The sequence below is a fragment of the Gracilinanus agilis genome, chromosome 1, assembly GCF_016433145.1.
Source record: "Gracilinanus agilis isolate LMUSP501 chromosome 1, AgileGrace, whole genome shotgun sequence".
Lineage (NCBI taxonomy): Eukaryota > Metazoa > Chordata > Mammalia > Didelphimorphia > Didelphidae > Gracilinanus > Gracilinanus agilis.
In genome coordinates, this window is record NC_058130.1 from 126,084,256 (window position 1) to 126,102,082 (window position 17,827).

The following is a 17,827-nucleotide window of genomic DNA, read 5'->3' on the forward strand; positions in this document are numbered from 1 at the left end:
TGATACTATCTGTCCATCTCATCCTCTGCCATTCCCTTTTCCTTTTGCCTTCAAATTTCCCAGTACCAGGGTCTTTTCCAATGATTCCTGTCTTCTCATTATATCAGTAGTTCCCAAACTTTTTTGGCCTACCGCCCCCTTTCCAGAAAAAATATTAGTTAGCGTCCCCTGGAAATTATGAAACTATTTATTGAACTCAGAATAGAATGTAATACAAAAAAAGTGTGGCCATCACCGCCCGCCCTGGATTGCTACAGCACCAACCAGGGGGCAGTGGCGCCCACTTTGAGAATCACTGCCTTATGTGGCCAAAGTATTTCGTCTTCAGTATTTGTCTTCTAATGAATAGTCTTGGAAGATGAGACTCAGAAGTGTTATCTTGTTCTAAGCCTCAAAACCACTTGGTGCCACTTCCTAGAGATAACTTGGTCATTATGTCCATTGATCTTTTTTCTTTTGAAAGTATTTGCTTTTACTGGGGTATAGGATACACCAGAGATTTACATAATGGAATTTCCTTGATAATCAATGCAGGGGTATACTTTTCCTCCCAAATGGAAAGTTCTCAATTAGGATATTATAATCTCATTCTTTATTCTAGTTGAGAAATATGGACTTTAGGATATAATTTATGGGTTTTTTTCTCCTTTGTCCTTACTTATATTTTTCTGTCAGTAATCTGTCCTTATGGATTCCATGCTAACTTCTGAGAAAGAAACAAAAGATAATCTATGGTACTCTGCGGGATAAATGTGTTTCCTGAAGTAAGCATGGGGCCTTGCATATAATAGGCTTGGAATCGTTAGTTAATGGTGGTTGTTAGTTTTTTACTTCCTAATTAGCGGGCATCCCTGGGCATCTTGATATCAGTCACTTTACTGTAGAAGTAGCAGGTAGAATAATGTGTTGTGAGGGCTGCCATTCCATAGGAAGTAGCAGACTTAGTAGGAGATGATTGTATAGTTTGGGGAAGAATGTTATTATTTTTAAAACATTTCTGACAAAAGTATGATACTGATCACTCTATCTTAATTTTGGGAAAGGAAACATCTAGAATGTATGGGTGGTTGTTAAGTCACTTCATGTCACTTTTGTCTCGGTTTCTTCATCCTTAAGATGGGGACAATAGTACCTACCTCAAAGGGTTAGTGTGAGGATCAAAGTAATGAATGTAATGTGCTTTGTGGACCTTAAAGTGCTTTACAAATGTGAATGATTATGAAATATTTTTGGAGTAGGATAGCAATAGTAGTCAAGGCTTACATTTCAATTGCATTTTCCTCACAATAACCCCAAGAGAATCCATAGGCAGGATGAGTATTTGTCCTCCCGCCCCAATCTGATAGGTGAAATTGACTTGCCTAGGGTCACACATCCAGCAAGTGGTATAGATAGTATTTATACTCCGATTTCCTGACTCCTGGGTCTTGTTGCTTCACTTATTGTGGCCAGTTGAGAATATCGGTACAGTATAAATAGAATACAGTCTGACTTCATGCACTTACCGTGTGACCTGGGCAAATCACTTTTCTTCTCTCAAGCCTCAGTTTCTTCATATGAAAAATGAGAGAGTTGGACTTTTGATGGCCTTCTAGTCCCTTCCAGCTCAAATCCATATTCCTATGTATTGAAATTGTGCCATCAGAGTAGAACAGGAAAATGTCATGGTTTGAGTGACTTATCTGCCTTTCCTTCTCCACAGGCTATTTTTTGATAACAGATCACTTAAGTGCTATATAAAGTTTGCCATTGACTTTGAAAGCTTGTTTTGATGTTATCCTTCAGTTGTTTGAATCATGTCTGACTCATGATCCCATTTGGGGTTTTCTTGGCAAAGATAACTGAAGTTGTTTGCCATTTCTTTCTCCAGCTCATTTTACAGATGAGGATACTGAGGCAAACAGTATTAAACTTGGCCCACTTCCTTTCCTGAGATTCTCTTCCAGGTACGGTTAGGCATATGGAGGGGGGGGTGGCTCTGTGGATTGAGAGCCAGGCCTAGAGATGGGAGGTCCTAGGTCCAAATCTGGCTTCAGACACCTCCTAGCTGTGTGACCCTGGGCAAGTCACTTAGCCCCCATTGCCTTGCCCTTGCTGCTCTTCTATCTTAGAACCAATACATGGGATTGATTCTAAGATGGAAGGTAAAAGTTTAAAAAAAAAAAGATGGATGGAATGAGTCATTTTGAAAGGATTACCACTACTACTTCCCTTTTGGATACATTTTTCTTTCTCTTTGTATAAGACTTTCTGTAATGCCTTATGTGAGTATCACAGAATACCCATTTCTTACAAAATAATTGTGGAATATTAGACTGATGCAAAATAGTACTAGACTATAAAGCATGCTTTATAATAAAATCAATCATGTCAAAACCAATGTTCCTTTTTCCTTGGCACATGAGACTGCATACTGTAGACCATTTCCTACACTGCTTTCCAAATCACATCCTACACCGACCATATCAATGATGTTGATGCACTGTTCTCCTGGTACTTACAATGGCCTCTGAATGAAATCTAAATTCTTATTTGCCTGCTATCTTCTAGTTTACAAAATGCTTTTGCTTATATTATTTCATTTGCTCTTTCTTAGAATCAACCACAGGCTCAAAAAGAATGAAGGACATGATCACTATTTAACAAATGAAGCTGATTTCCCAGTTAATAGCCTTCTCTCTCTCTCCTGAAATGATTTTGTATTACTTTGCATATAACTTGAATTTCCTTGGGAGCTTACTGTATCCCACCAAGCAGCAGGGAGTTTTTTATTTTTGTCTTTGTATTTCACTGTGCCTATGCTTGTGTGTGGCATATAGTAGTTTGTCAAATTGAATCCAGGGAGATTGCCCCACGATGCATAGGGAGGAAACTGGTAGGTAGAAATGTGTTGGATGACACTCAGCATCCAAAGATAGATCCTAGAATGCTGGGCTTAATCTATTGAGAATCATAGGAGAGGTCAGTGGGATAGCAGAGTCATCTGATCCCACCATTGTTCTAAGAAAGAACCTATTATTTCCGAAAGCAGCCCATGCCACTTTTGGATAACTCTAATTGTTTTTTCCTTCTGTGCTAATACCTTCCTACAACTGCTTTCTGGTGTAAAGTAGAACAAATCAAAATTGCTCTTCCCTGTGATAGTCTGTCAAACACATGGAGAGAACTATTATATCCACCTTTGTCTTCTCTTCCTGTTAAAAAGTCCCTCCAGCCCATTTAATCAATTTTTGTATGGCATGGTCTCCAGTCCTCTCATCATCTTAGTTCAACTTTGGATCCATTTCATTTTCTTCTTTCTTAGTTTTGACTCATTAGAGCCATAGAATTTTATTTTTAAATTTAAAAAAGTTCCCCCAGATTACATTGGTACAATTTCCAATGACTGTTTTCTGACATCCTGCACTCCATATATTCTTCTTCTCTACCACTCCTCCCTCCTCCCCAGGAAGGTAGGCGACATGATTTAGGTTGTACATGTGTATCATACAACACACACCTCCATGTTCATTACATTGTGAAACAAGACACATATTGTTTTACACTTTTTTCTTATAAGTACCACAGAATTTTCCCAGACCCTTGCCTTGTTGATAATAGTAAAGTCATTCTCAGTTGGAACATCATGCAGTGTTATTGTTACTGTGTTCAATGTTCTGGTTCTGCTCACTTTACTTTGCATCACTTCATATGTCTTTCCAGTTTTTTTGTGACCAACTTGTTTGTCATTTCTTATAGCACAATTGTTTATACACAACTTGTTCAATCATTTACCAATCGATGGACATCCCTTCAGTTTCCAGTTCTTCGCTACCACAAAAAGCTGCTATAAATATTTTTGTACAAGTAGGTCCTTTCACCCTATCTTTAATAGTCCTTTGGGCATGGTTCCAGATTGTTCTCCAGGATGGTTGTATCAGTTCCCAGCTCTACCAACAGTGTATTAGGGTCCTAAATTTTCCATATTCCCTCCAACATTTATCATTTTCCTTTCTTTTTTTGTCACATTAACTAGTCATATAAGGTGTGAAGTGATACCCCAGAGATGTTTTAATTTGCATTTGTTTAATTAATACTGATTGGAGCATTTTTTTCATATGGCTAAAGATAGTTTTAATTTCTTTACCTGTTCATATCCTTTGACCATTTGTCAATTGTGGAATGCTTTGTATTTTTATAAATTTGATTCATTTCTCTTTGTATTTGAGTTGTATACATTTCTATTTGTCAGTGTCGTTCTTCAAAACTGGGGATAAGTATTCAGATGTGATCTAATAAGAATAAGGTGCAATGGACAATTTATAATAATTCAACTTAATATTGCGCTGTCTTTTTTGACTGCCATGTTACACTGTTGATTTGTATCTGAATTCCATTGAAATTCCTATATCTTTTTTTAAAAAAATTCCTACCTTCTGTCATAGCATTAATTCTAAGCTTTTTTAAAAATTAGAGTCATTTATTTCTTTACAGGAACAATAGTTCAAGCATGAGATGATGAGGGCTTACACAAGAGTGGTGACAGTGTTAGAGAAGGTAAGGGGGTGCTGCAAAGGTGAAATTGACAGACTTTAGTAACAGTTAGGATGGGGAGGGGCTGAGAGATAGCAAAGAAATGAGAATAGCTTCTAAGTTGTGATTCTGAAGGACTGAGGTAATGGGTTTATGGACTATCTGAAATTAATTTATGGGTCACTTTAGCATTAATTCTAAGACAGAAGAGCAGCAAGGACTAGGCAATTGGGATTAAGTGATTTGTAAAGGTCATGCGATTAGGCCAGATTTGAACCCACTCCTGTCTCCAGGCCTGGTGCTCTATCCATTGTGCTGTTTAGCTGTTCCTCCCCATGTCCTCCTGATAACTATTGTCTGACTATGTTTCTCCCATCCTTTATCCATTCAGCTTATTTTTTGGATCTGAACACAGGTTTTGAGAGTTATTCTCATTAAACTTCATCTTAATCAATTTGGTCCTTTATACCTACCAAGAACATTTTGGATTCTGAATCTGTAATCCATTGTATTAGCTATTCATTTCATTTTTGTGTCATGTTATGTGACTTTTCCAAGGTCACACAATAAGCAGAACTAAGATTGGTTCCTAGGCAAAAGAGTGATAAGGACTAGGCAATTGAGGTCAGGTGACTTGCCCAGGGTCACACAGGAGGAAGTATCTGAGACTAAATTTGAATTTAGGACCTCCTGTCTCTAGTTCTGGCTCTCAATCCACTGATTCACTCAGCTTCCTCTAATAAAATTTTTTTACATTTTAGATATTCCCTTAAAGTTTGCAATGACAGAAATTGGCCTGCCCAGATTTGAAAATAATTTAAAAATAGATATAAAATGTTCTTCCATTTAAAATGACCACTCATGTTTGTAGCAAGAATAGTTTTGTTGCTTTTTATTCTTAAATATGTTGAGGGTAGCAGAGGGGATAGAGTCAGAATAGGTCTTGGGAGTCAGAATTCAAATCCTCCTTTAGATCCTATCTCTGTGACATTTTCCTTTTCTCAGCCTCTTTCCTCATCTATAAAATGGGGATAACAATAGCACCTTCCTTAAAAAGTTGTTGTGAAGACAAACAAGATAATATATGTAAAGCACTTTGTGAAACTTACAGTTATTTTTCTAGTCTTATCACCCATAGGAAATATGCCTGAGTACTTTGACAACTACAGAAATACCTATATTCAGTCTACATAACTAAATGTTTGAAGAAAAAAAAAAGTGTTGGACTAGCTAGTCTTAATAATAATGATAATAACTCCTATTTATATGGCACTATGTGCCAGGCACCATGCTTACAATCATTATCCCATCTGATCGTCACAACAACCCAAGGAAGCTGGTACTATTTATTTTTATCATTAGAGGAAACTGAGACAAACAAGTTAGACTTGCCCAAGATCACACAGCTAGTGTCAGGTTAGATTTGACCAACTCCAGGTCCAGCACCAGTATGTATGTGTATGTGTGTATTTCCACACACACACACACACACACACACACACACATTTCAGTACTTTTTTCTAGCAGAGTAAATATTAAAAGATCCCTGGCACATCTCATCACATTACTTGGATTTCAGAAGGCCTATGTTGTTCCTGTTTATCACACTTTGGATTTGTCTTCCAAAGAATTCATCTCTTACTCTGATTTCTCATTGGGGTAAGTAGGTAACCCTGGGTTCTTGAAAGCTATGCTCAGGCAGGTACTACCAACCTGGAAAGGATTTAATTATAGGCTCAATGAGAAAGATTTGTTTGTTGTTGAAGGACCAGCCTACCTAAATTCGGAGAGGCTCAACACCAGTTTAATTATGAGGTGAGTTTTTAAAAATTACAGCAGTTCTCAAAAGCTATCCACTAAAATGCAGAGAGAGGGTTTTTTAAAATGCCTTGGTTGAGGGAGTAAACACTGAAGAAATAAATCTGAAATACTGAATAAATAACTCGAGGCACTATTTATAAATATGCAGCATATCACTTAGAAGGATACATGGCTTTTCTTTCAGTAACCAGATAACTCATTTTAGAGACTGATCAAAAAATGGATGGTGAGGGGCAGCTGGGTAGCTCAGTGGATTGTGAGCCAAGCCTAGAGACGGGAGGTTCAAATCCGGCCTCAGACACTTCCCAGCTGTGTGACCTTGGGCAAGTCACTTGACCCCCATTGCCTACCCTTACCACTCTTCCACCTATAAGTCAATACACAGAAGTTAAGGGTTTAAAATAAAAAAAAAAAAATGGATGGTGACTAGCTTGAATCAACATAAGGCATAATTTGGAAGATGGTTTGTTGGCCAGATTTCCTAGTCTAGGCAAAGTTCCCCATGGATGACTACCAGGGTGCAATAAGAACAACATTCACTTTCTCATTTACCATCCATGAAATAATTTCAGACACCATTGAAGGGTGAAAGTTTATACCATTCCAAGTGTCTTTGGCAATCAACAAAAATGTGGGAGAGTATATCTATTTTATTTACTCTTTAAAAAGTGTTACTTTGGGTTTTTTTTTTTTAAAACCCTTACCTTCCAACTTGGAATCAATAATCTGTATTGGTTCCAAGGCAGAAGAGCAGTAAGGGCTAGGCCTAGAGATGGGGAGGTCCTACGTTCAAATCTGGCCTCAGACACTACCTAGCTGTGTGACCCTGGGCAAGTCACTTGACCCCCATTGCCTAGTCCTTACTGCTCTTCTGTACTGATTATAAGACAGAAGGTAAGGGTTTTAAAAAAATTTTTACTTGAAAATACAAAATTGGAATCTAACATAGTTGTTCTGCCTTGTTGGCCAACATTTCACAGGACCATTGATAATCTTAGCTGTCTGATTTGATTGAAAACATTTCCAAACTGACGTCAGCCCGATTTCTCTGCTTACATCCCACTAATGGTAGATATGCCAATTTGTTCCTCATCATTTTTTAAAATGAGAAAAGAGAAACCCCACTGTTTGTAATCTTAAGATTTCCTAGTGTAACTTCAGGAAGTTAGTTTAAAAATTTTGCAAAGGCCACCACAGCACTTTAACACCAATTACAGTCTAATAAATGGTTCCTCACATTAAATTTTGAATAAAAAGGGTCCTTTTAATAAAATCATTATAAAAACTCCACAATCCTCTACATGAGGGTTGTAGAGATTAAAATTAACATGCTAAAGCTAGGTATATTTTATTAAGTTTTATTAATATTAAACTAACATAAAAAACTAGAGTGAAAAGGTTTTAAACTATGCTTGTGAAGAAGAGAGGAAGAGAGAAGAGCTACAGAACTTATAAAACAATGTGATCACGCAAACATGGTGGTGCAGGAGAGATTAAAGGGAATTTGGGGAAATACTAAGGGATTTATGGGGGATGAAGTCCAAGGTTCAAAATCTCCATTTATATAGGGTATTCATATTAATATTAATAAGACTATATTACTGGATACAGAAACAGATATGTAGGGAATAATTCCATGGCCCAGAAATTTGTCTAATTGAATGGGCCCCATAATTTTCTAATAAACCTAGAACCTTGAAAAAATTCCCTTCAGAGCTAAAATAGTGACCAGATTTACAGCTTGACTCTGGTGTCCAATCATAATAAAGTCCTTTAATTCAGAAGGAATTTTTCAGGCTATTCACCAACCTTGACTTTTTCTTTTCTCTCTTCTTGCCAGACTGATTATTCAAAACTGGTTGCTCAAAAGCAACTCTTGGAAGGCAGTGAAGGTGGGAGAAAGTTGAAAGTATTTTGTTAAAGTGAAAGTTGATGAGGCTCCTAGAATTTTAGCCCCATGTTTCATTTCAGTGTTTGTAATGGCTAGCCGAGAGTTGGCTTCTTTTGGAGTCAAACTCTCTTTATTCTTTACAAAGCCAAGAAATAGAAAGAATAAAAATCCAAGGGGCGTTTCAGTAAGCATCCTTTAAACTGGGACCTAAAGGAAACAATTAGAGGCCAAAGATCCATCAAAATGTCAATGTGACAAAGTTCTGTAATTTACTTGATGTGACCAATCCTGTGCCTACAAAGCTCTTCATTCTCATCAAGTTCCTATGGCCAGCATGGAACACCAACAGATATATAGGTAAATGGCATATTTGCATAAAGCAACTTTTTTCCTATCACAAAACTTTACTCTGAAATTGGGAGAACTGGAGAATTGAGGTCCAAGAAATGTATTTGATTCAGTCTCACTGTTGTCGCTAGTAATTCAGTTGGCAAGAACATGGTACCAATAATGGGTCTCTTGGCTTTATTATGTTTCTCCAATATAGACTGCAACTTTGAAGAGTGAGCAAGGGGGCAGCTGAGTGGCTTGATGAATAGAGCCAGACTTATTAATGGAAGGTCCTGGGTTCAAATCTAATCTCAGACACTTCCTGGCTGTGTGACCCTGGGCAAGTCACTTAACCCCTATTGCCTAGCCCTTACCACTCTTCTGCCTTGGAACCAATACACTGTATTTTTTCTAAGACAGAAGGTAAGGGTTTAAAAAAAAAAAAAAAAAAAAAAAGCAAGTGAATGTTGCCCGCTTGAGTCAAAGACCATGTTTCTCAAAAGAAATCTGAGCTCATGTTTTCCTAATGAGAGGACTGGTGTTTTATCTTTACCAAAACAGCACTGATATTAATATTAATCAACAACACTGATATGAATGCCAATGAAAACAAATATTACAGTAGTGGGAGGTAAGTAAGAAATAAAACTCAGAAATTTCCTGTGATTGGGCTAGAGTTTAATGAAATTTACCACTGTGACAAAGTAACCGTATTTGTAAGAAAAAAACTAGTTTTTATTGAGCAGTTTTAATTACTCAGCTTTGTATGATGCCATTTACCCCTTAAAGCACTATATAAATGTGAGTTATCCTTATTCACACGCCCAGGGGACTAAGTTTTTGTAACAGAATAAACAATAAGTCCCATTTAAAAAATTGAATTACCCTATGACTTGGTTACTGTACATGTAGTCTAAAGGCCTTTTATGACTCTTCCCCTTCCCATCTCCAACCCCCACCCCCCTTCTGCCTAATATTTTCAGGCCATCTTGTGGAACAAAGTTAAATGTGAGAGTTAAGTTGTTCTTATTCTAAAGAAGGACCTGGATGGTTTTGTTTTTGCTATATATAATGAACAATGTGTATTCTGGTTTGGTGGAAAGAGCACTGGATCTGGCCCTTTTATTAGCCTTGTGACCTCTGGGAAGTCATAGTTTCTTCACGTGCAAATGAGGAGAAAAGAAGACCTGCACTACCTGCCTCACTCACACAGGGCTGTTGTGAGGAAAACACTCTGCCAATTTTTCAATGTGCTCTAGAGATGTGAAGTTTGTCTTCTGTCTTTAGTTAAAGGTTATTGTGATAATCAAGTAAAATCACCTAAAAAGAATACCATTCATCAAGTGTAGCTTTGAGTAGCCATTGGGGAGAATTAAAAAAAAAAAAATCAACTGATAGCCTGGTGTAACTGAAAGAGAAGACTTGGGTTCATATCCCCCTCTGACCAATACTTCCTAGCTGTGTGACCACCGGAGGAGAAATCAGAGCCCCAATTTCCTAATCTGTAAGATAAAAATACTTGCACCACCTATCCTCACAGGGTTATCATGAGGAAATGATTTGTAAACCATAACACCATAGAAAACGAGTTGTTGTTACATCCATTTAAAGGATAGAACTGACAGATATCTTGGAGATAAAAAAAAAAAATTAATCCCCCTAATAAGGTAAGATATTCATTTAAATCGCTTACCACCCAGCTCCGTTAAGTGGATATCAGTTACTGATTTATTGCTTTTAATATGATGAAACACCAGATTTGACAGCTAAGTTAGCAATATGATACAAGTACATTTTATCTTTAATTGTCTTTGTAGAATTGGACATGAATGTCTATATAAAAAGAGACTGTAGCAGATGCCTCCTAGAATCAACCAGTTCTTGTAAACATTGTATTTGTGCAGATTTTCATACTTTGATTCCAAAATTGAGAACAATAAGATTAAAGGCAAATTTAGTAGCCAAAAAAAAAAGTCCAGTTTCACATCCTGCAACATATGGTGTACCTCTCCTCCCTCCAAGAAAAAAAAAACACCCCCCCAAAGACAAAAACAAAACAAAAAACCTAGCAGCATATTTTCCAAAAAAAGAGAAAAAAAAATTACAAGATGTTTCAGTACTCTTCCCCTCCCATCAAAAACCAAACAAAAATAAAGTGCAGCACCCATAAAAGTGTCAAGAAAATAGCCAAGTTCTTCCTTTCTTGTAATAAAATAGCACTTGGCCTCAGCAGTCTTAACCGAACTATACAGTGTCCATCATTTTTGGTTCATCATCATCTTTATGAACCACCGAGTTTAAGCTGCAGAGCGCTGTATTTGCACAATACTGAAGATAATCTGGATTCTGGAACAGAGAAATGGAAAAAACCCACAAGAAATCAGTTTTGTGAAAGCTAATTGCAATAAAATATTACAGTTCACATTGTCTCTTTCAAGAAAAATAGGGAACACAATGGTTTCAACTACTCAATGAGGATCTAGTTCTCTATATGATGCATGCGATTTAATTGCACAACTTTCAAAAATACTAACTGAAAGAATGTGACAATTTTGGCAATCAACCTTGAATGCTCACCTTATAATCATCAAATATCAAAGCTTCCTTTCCTTCCTTTCCTTCCTTCTTAACCCTTACCTTCGGTTCTGTCCAAGGCAGAAGAGTGGTAAGGGCTAGTCAGTGGGGGTTGAATGACTTGCCCAGGGTTATGCAGCTAGGATGTGTCTGAGGCCAGATTGAACCCAGGACTTCCCCATCTCTAGGCCTGGCTCTTAATCCACTGAGCCACCCAGCTGCCCCCAAAACATTCTTAAAAGAACTGGTTTAACATGGCAATGTTTTAATTTAAATGACAAATACCATTTAAGGAAATACTAAAAATTTGAATTTTAGAAAAACATTGAAGAGATTGGGGGGGAGAGGAGGGAGGATCTCTTAGCATTTGAATGTTTTCCATTCAAAGTTAAACCTTAAATTAAGGTGATGTTATTTTCTTCCTACTGAGGGGCTCATGACTCACGTTAAAATAAAAGCAAAAGAACATCAACTGAAGGGCAAGTAAAACTCCCTTTTGGCTTCTAGAAATTATTTTTGCAGAAGGAGAAATATAAAACATTTCACTTATCTACGCTTCAGAACAGAGAACATAAAACTAGTCAATAAATATAACTAATAAGAAACAGAAGTTCCATTTCACTGATTATTTATTAAATGTCTACTGTATGAAAGACATAATGCTAAAAGATGAGGATTCAGTTCTATACTACAGCCCGAGGGCCTCAGGGAGGCAGAAAGAAAAGGCTAGAAAAGGGGGTGGGTTGGGGAAAAGTGTCACAAAGAGAGACGATACAATACACGGGGAAAGTACGTGGACGTTGTACAAATATACAACCTAAGACTGTAAATGATGGCACCTCCGCACCCACCTGTGGTAAGGATTCTAATACACCTATAGATCCAACACCGATGTGGGGAACATGATTCTGAACTGACATAGGTTGAAAACTTTGTGATTGAGAATAGAGTCTTACTCTTGACTTAAACGCTTCAAGTTCATTTTTGAAGGCTTCAAAATAACCCTCTTCCTCAGCCTGGAAAATAAAAAACGACAACCAAAGTCTGTATTTCAAGATTTTTTTTAATCAATGTAGAGTGGAATAGATACTGAATCTGCAAGAGAGGAAGGGCATTCTTGTATTTAATAATAGTAACTCCATAGCAATCCTTTAGCTTAGAAAGCTTAGGTGTCATCCAGGCTCTAGGTAGAATTTTTTTTTATACATTTAATTACTTTCTCCTTTCTGTTCTACTTTGTAGTGAGGTTATTATTTGTGTATATTCTATCACAGCCCTTAGATGATAAAGCTCTTTGAGGGCAGGAGGATTGTGTTTTCTGTTTCCCCAACACCCAGTAAAGTAATAACAAATTCACATTTAAATTTTATTTCTGGGTTTACAAAGATCCTCTTCCACAACAACCCTTAATTTAGGGAGGCAGTTCAAAGTACCCATTTTAGAGATATGAATACTTGCCCTGGGCCTTGCTAATAGGTTACAGAGAATTCAAAACCATGTCTCTAACTCTTTGTTGCATTAAGCTTCCCTCAAAAACTGAAGGCTAGAGACTGAAACCTGGGCTCCTGCAGAGAAGACCTAGAATGGAGGACAATTCCTCTGCAGCAATGGGAGCAAGCATTCCTGCAATGGCCTTCCTACCAGGTTTCAAGAGAGCACAAGACCCCAGAAACTACACCATGCCCTTTATAACAAAGGCACGAGAGCTGAGAAGTCAGTGGATCCCAAAAGCTGGTATTTGGTGGCCCATTTCAGCCCTGGCCAGTACTACAAAAGCCACTCTGAACTTTCTCTGCACTGAAACTCTTAACAATGGAGTAGATGTTTACTGTTTTTTTTTTTTTTTAACTAAGTCTAATCTTCTTAATATGACAATGGCATAATCTACTCAGAAAGTTATTTTATTTCTTTGAAGCATGAAAAATAAGATTACATTTAATAGGTGATGATGAAAATTTGCTCTATCTTCCCCAAACCAGCCCATTTTATCACATATATCCCCTCTAGATCCTAAAACTGACCCTGCATATCCAAAATGATTTCACTCACAAACACCCGTTTATTCTCAGAAGAATTATTCTCATATAAATTCTCACCTCTTCCCAAAACCTCTTTCATGTCCTTGATATATTTTCTTTAAGAATTGTACCAAAGGGGGCAGCTGGGTAGTTCAGTGGATTGAGAGTCAGGCCTAGAGACAGGAGGTCCTGGGTTCAAATCTGACCTCAGACACTTCCCAGCTGTGTGACCCTGGGCAAGTCACTTGACCCCCATTGCCCACCCTTACCACTCTTCTGCCTAGGAGCCAATACACAGTATTGTGTATTGGCTCCAAGAGGGAAGGTAAGGGTTTAAAAAAAAAAAAAAAGAATGGTACCAAGGCGTTTTCTTTCCTTCTTTGCATTGCTAACTCTTCACAATGACACCCTTTTTCAACTCCACCCAAAAGAACCCTCCCTAGTAACAAGGACACACTGCCAACTATACACTTCTGAATGGGTGCTTTATTTGTCATATTTGCTTTACAAGGGCACCCTAGAGAAAATGGTATCTTTTATGAATCCTCCTCATTGTCTTCAAGATCCCAAGTATCCTGCCTTGGTCCCAAGGTTGGTGTGTATTTTTCTCTTTAAACCCTTCAAAATTACTCACACAAATACTTGTAAATAAGTATCCTATACTTCTTAACTAGAGGCAGCTGGGCCTTGGAATCAGGAAGATGGGACTTCACATGTAGCCTCAGACTTACTTGCTGTGAAACCCTGGGCAAGTCACTTACCCTCTATTTGTCTTAATCCACTGGAAAAGGAAATGGCAAACTGTACCAGTGTGTTTGCCAAGAAAATTCCACGGAGTCCATGGAGTCATGAATAATCAGATACAATCTGAACAGCCAAACAACCTTTCAAGTCTTCTATAGACTAAATGACTGCTCTCCCTTTGTGACCCTCTTATGGTATGGATGCAAGGCCCTTTCCCATCCTAGGGACCCTCCTCTATAGGCTCTCTAGATTGTCAAGGTCCTTCCTAAATTGTAGAGTCCAGAACTATTAATAATACTCCAAATGCAGCATGACCAGGGCAGAACTCTCACCTGCTTATTTTTTTTTTAAACAAAAAATAACTCTCCCCTTCTGTCTTAGAACCAATACTAAGTAAGGTTCTAAGGGCTAGCCAATTAGGGTTAAATGACTTGCCCAGGGTCACATAGCTAGGAAATATCTGAGATCATATTTGAACCCAGGACCTCCCATATCCAGGCCTGGCTCTAATCCACCTAATTGCCCCATCGCCTCCTTATTCTGGGAAGCTATGGCCTCTCTTAAATAATGCCAAGATGACGTTAACTTTTTTGGTTGCCATAGACAATGCTTACTTAGCATAGTGCCTGCCTGGCATGTGGTAGAGGATGAATAAATGTTTATTGAATGATACCATACTTCTGACTCACACTGAGCTTGAAGTGCACTGAAACTCTCAGAGCTTTTGTTGTCCATCTACCTTACCTGGATCCTGTATTGTTTTGAACCCAAGGGTAAGCCCCTTTGGTTTCCTATTAAATTCCTCTTTTTTTCCTTTTACATTTCAATGATCCAGCCCAAAGTTCTATACAAAATTAAACAAATTAGGAAACAGAACTAAAAACAAACCCAATAAAAGCAAGGTATGCTTCAATTTAAACTCTTAACCCTTCTGTGTTCTCCTAGAAATCATCTTCAGAACATTTCTTTCTTCCTTGGTTTGTATCTACTCATTCCTAGTTATTCTACTACCTTGGGTACCATACCCTATTGGGAGACCTCCGGATGAAACATGAAAAGCAAATGAAATGAGTATCTCAAAATTTGACTTTTTTACTGTAACGATGTATTGTTTTGGTTAGTGAAGGTTAATGCACTTTTTAACTATTTGAGAAGGGACTAAAATAGAATATGCACATATGATGTAAGCCAAATTCTAAACTTAAATCCCTCCCACTCACCCAATAATGGGAACTGTTTGCTCTGTCATGGCCCTGACACTTCCAATGGGTGATCCTGGGCAAATTATTAAATCTCTTTGGACTTTCTTTTCCTCACCTGCAAAATGAGGATAATACTTGCAACATTAATCTTATGGAGTTTTTTTGAGGAAAGTTATTATGTAAACCTTGAGGTGACATAAAAATGGATTATTATTTACAAAACATTTATTTTTTCCATGGAAATTTCCTCGCGTGCATGACACATTAAGGAATAATATAATTATGGCACCAAGCAGGGATCACTGCCACACTGTGAGGTCTTCCTGCCTTATAGCAATAAGAATGAAAATCTGGCTTATTGGTGCCCACACCCATCCTCCTTCACCCTAGTCTGAGGAACCTGCCTATTCCTCTGCCATCTTCAAAGAGTAAGGCTCTTCTATCTTGGGATTCAAATTACCCGTTCCAAATGACATGCTTTTCATTCCCATGATCAATGACTTGATCTCATCCAGTTGGTCAAGTCACCTCCCTCAAACCATATCTAATGCCCTATTTTGAAGTTAGTTCTCTACCATATAACTCTAGAACAAGGGTCTTAACCCTTTCAGTAATAAGGGAAGTTTAATACTAATGTGATTTGTTGTCTACAATAAAAAACAAAACACTAAATTTTGGTTGGAAGTTAGTGAAAATAAATATGGAATCTTTTCCCCAACCAAGTTCACAAGCCCCTTGAAATCTATTCCCTTGTGGGTGCTCAGTTCCTAGGCATGGGGGACAGATTCCTTTCTTTTCCCCACCTCCTTCAAGGTCATAGGATCTATATTTCCACCTTGCCACTCCCTGGGTCATTCTTCTTGCAGCACAGAATTCTGTCTGGTTGACCTTCCCTTCCTAGAGAAGACCACTGAGACCCCTGTATCTGTCCTGGTTCCTATTCTTTTAGGGCTTAATTTAAGTGTCAAGAAGTAAAAAATGTAATCTGGCTCTGAACAGCAAGCAGTTATTCTCAGATCTTCTCTCTCCCCAATAAATTCTCAGTTCCTGAAACATGTCTTGGTCCTTATCTCTGGGGAATTGGGTTTCTAGACTACAATCTTCATCATAATAAAAGAAAAAGATTTTCATTAAACTTGTTTTTACACTTATGTCAGAACTGTCATTTGGATGATGATTACAGATAAGCTATGAATTTCCTATCACCCACTGCTAGTCATATTGACTAGTGTTTAAATCCAGAATACTGAGAAGATTAAGACCGGTCAAGATTTGAACCAGCCAGCTCTCGACTTGGTTTTTTTCTGTTTCATAGCACAAACCTTCCCCTAATAGCTTCCCCTAAGTCTGCAGAATAGTAAGTACAAGATTCTGATGGTACATTTCTCTTTACCTCTCCCCTCTTGCCCCCAACAAGAAGAATCCTTCTTTTAATGCTGCTGCCACAGAATCTTCACTGATCATACTAGCAAATATCTCAAATGTCTAGGCTCCAAGAAGCCTTGGAAGCATGGCAGATGAAAGCCTTTGATGGTGTTAACTCAGATACTACAATACTAAAATTTCCACTTAATCTACTTCAGCTACTTACTTTGGCTTTCTGGAAAAATAAACGAAAACACCCTCGTGGATCCACGTTACAGTTTTTGGCCATTTCCATAATAAACTGCATTACGACGGCTTGATGTGCTACTTGTTCCATTAGAGCCCCTTTCTGGAAAAAACAAAACAAAACAAAACTGACTGTACTTATAAGCAGTTCTAACAAAAATAGTTAATGTGTTTACTAAAATGGCATACTGCTTTGCATTTAGGTATTTCAGTCTGTGCCCTTTGTTATTGCTAATGTATTTAATATTGCATGATTTTTAGGAAGGGCCTTAGTTTTAATCAACAGAGCTATTATTAGCATGTAAACTAGCTTAACTAAACCAAGTCAGTGATACTGATTTAAATTAATATTTACTGCTTGGATATAAAAAAGTTGTTTATTGTATAAATTAGTTCGAGAGAACTTTTGGAGGTGATTTTGAAAAGTCATGATTTCAAAGAATGTTTCTACTTATTAGCTGGAATATGAATAAACCAACCAACTCTTCTTTGCAATTATGTATAAAAGAATTCTAGAAACACAAGTGGGATTTCCTGTTTATTGACCATGAGAATGTCCCTTCAATGTAGATGCAAAAAACCAAAACTAAAGAAGTTTAGACAAACCAAAGCATTTCCAAAGTTTCAGGAGCTCGTGGTTTACATAATACCTGTTCAGCTTCTAGATGAAAACACCACAAGATGAGATACTTAGCGGTTTCTTCACACACAAGGTATGGCTGGTCAGACAAGAATCTCTGACTATCATCCCATCGACTTAGCATACCTGTAAAGAAGAATTATAATGTAAATGATAAACATTATGATTCTGGGAGACAAAATTACATTTAACACAGATTTCATTTTAAGTGACACAAAATACATTAGTGTATTTCTAGAGAAAAAGCAAATTATTCAGTGGGTAAAAATAACCTAGCCATTTCTAGTTGCTTATTTTTTTGTTTGTACAGGCCAAGATAACATTTTAATGTACATAAAAAACTCTATAAACGGATGCATATTGCTACAGAAATTCCACTTAAATGGTACAATGTCTTATACCTCAGATCATTAATCAGGACAAAGTAAGTCTGATGGAATTAACAGACATTGTGGAGTAGGAGATAGCACACACTGGCCTTCAA

At 37.5% G+C, this 17,827-nt stretch overlaps 1 protein-coding gene across 3 annotated transcripts in view; it reads right to left on the reverse strand.

Moving 5' to 3' along the window:
* Positions 1–10,259: 10,259 nt before the first annotated feature.
* The window catches only part of CDC37L1 (cell division cycle 37 like 1), a 31,226-nt gene continuing 23,658 nt past the window's right edge, over positions 10,260–17,827 (reverse strand). Inside the window, exons 4-7 of one of the 3 annotated variants that reach the window (XM_044656688.1) lie at positions 17,354–17,469; positions 16,684–16,806; positions 11,980–12,144; positions 10,260–10,900 (exon numbers count right to left, since the gene is read on the reverse strand). In XM_044656688.1, coding sequence (XP_044512623.1) covers positions 10,799–10,900; positions 11,980–12,144; positions 16,684–16,806; positions 17,354–17,469 — 506 coding nt within the window. In that variant the 3' untranslated portion in view covers positions 10,260–10,798. Of the gene's footprint in view, positions 10,901–11,707; positions 12,145–16,683; positions 16,807–17,353; positions 17,470–17,827 lie in introns of those variants that run through there. The other 2 variants (XM_044656696.1, XM_044656680.1) reach the window with 2 other exon arrangements.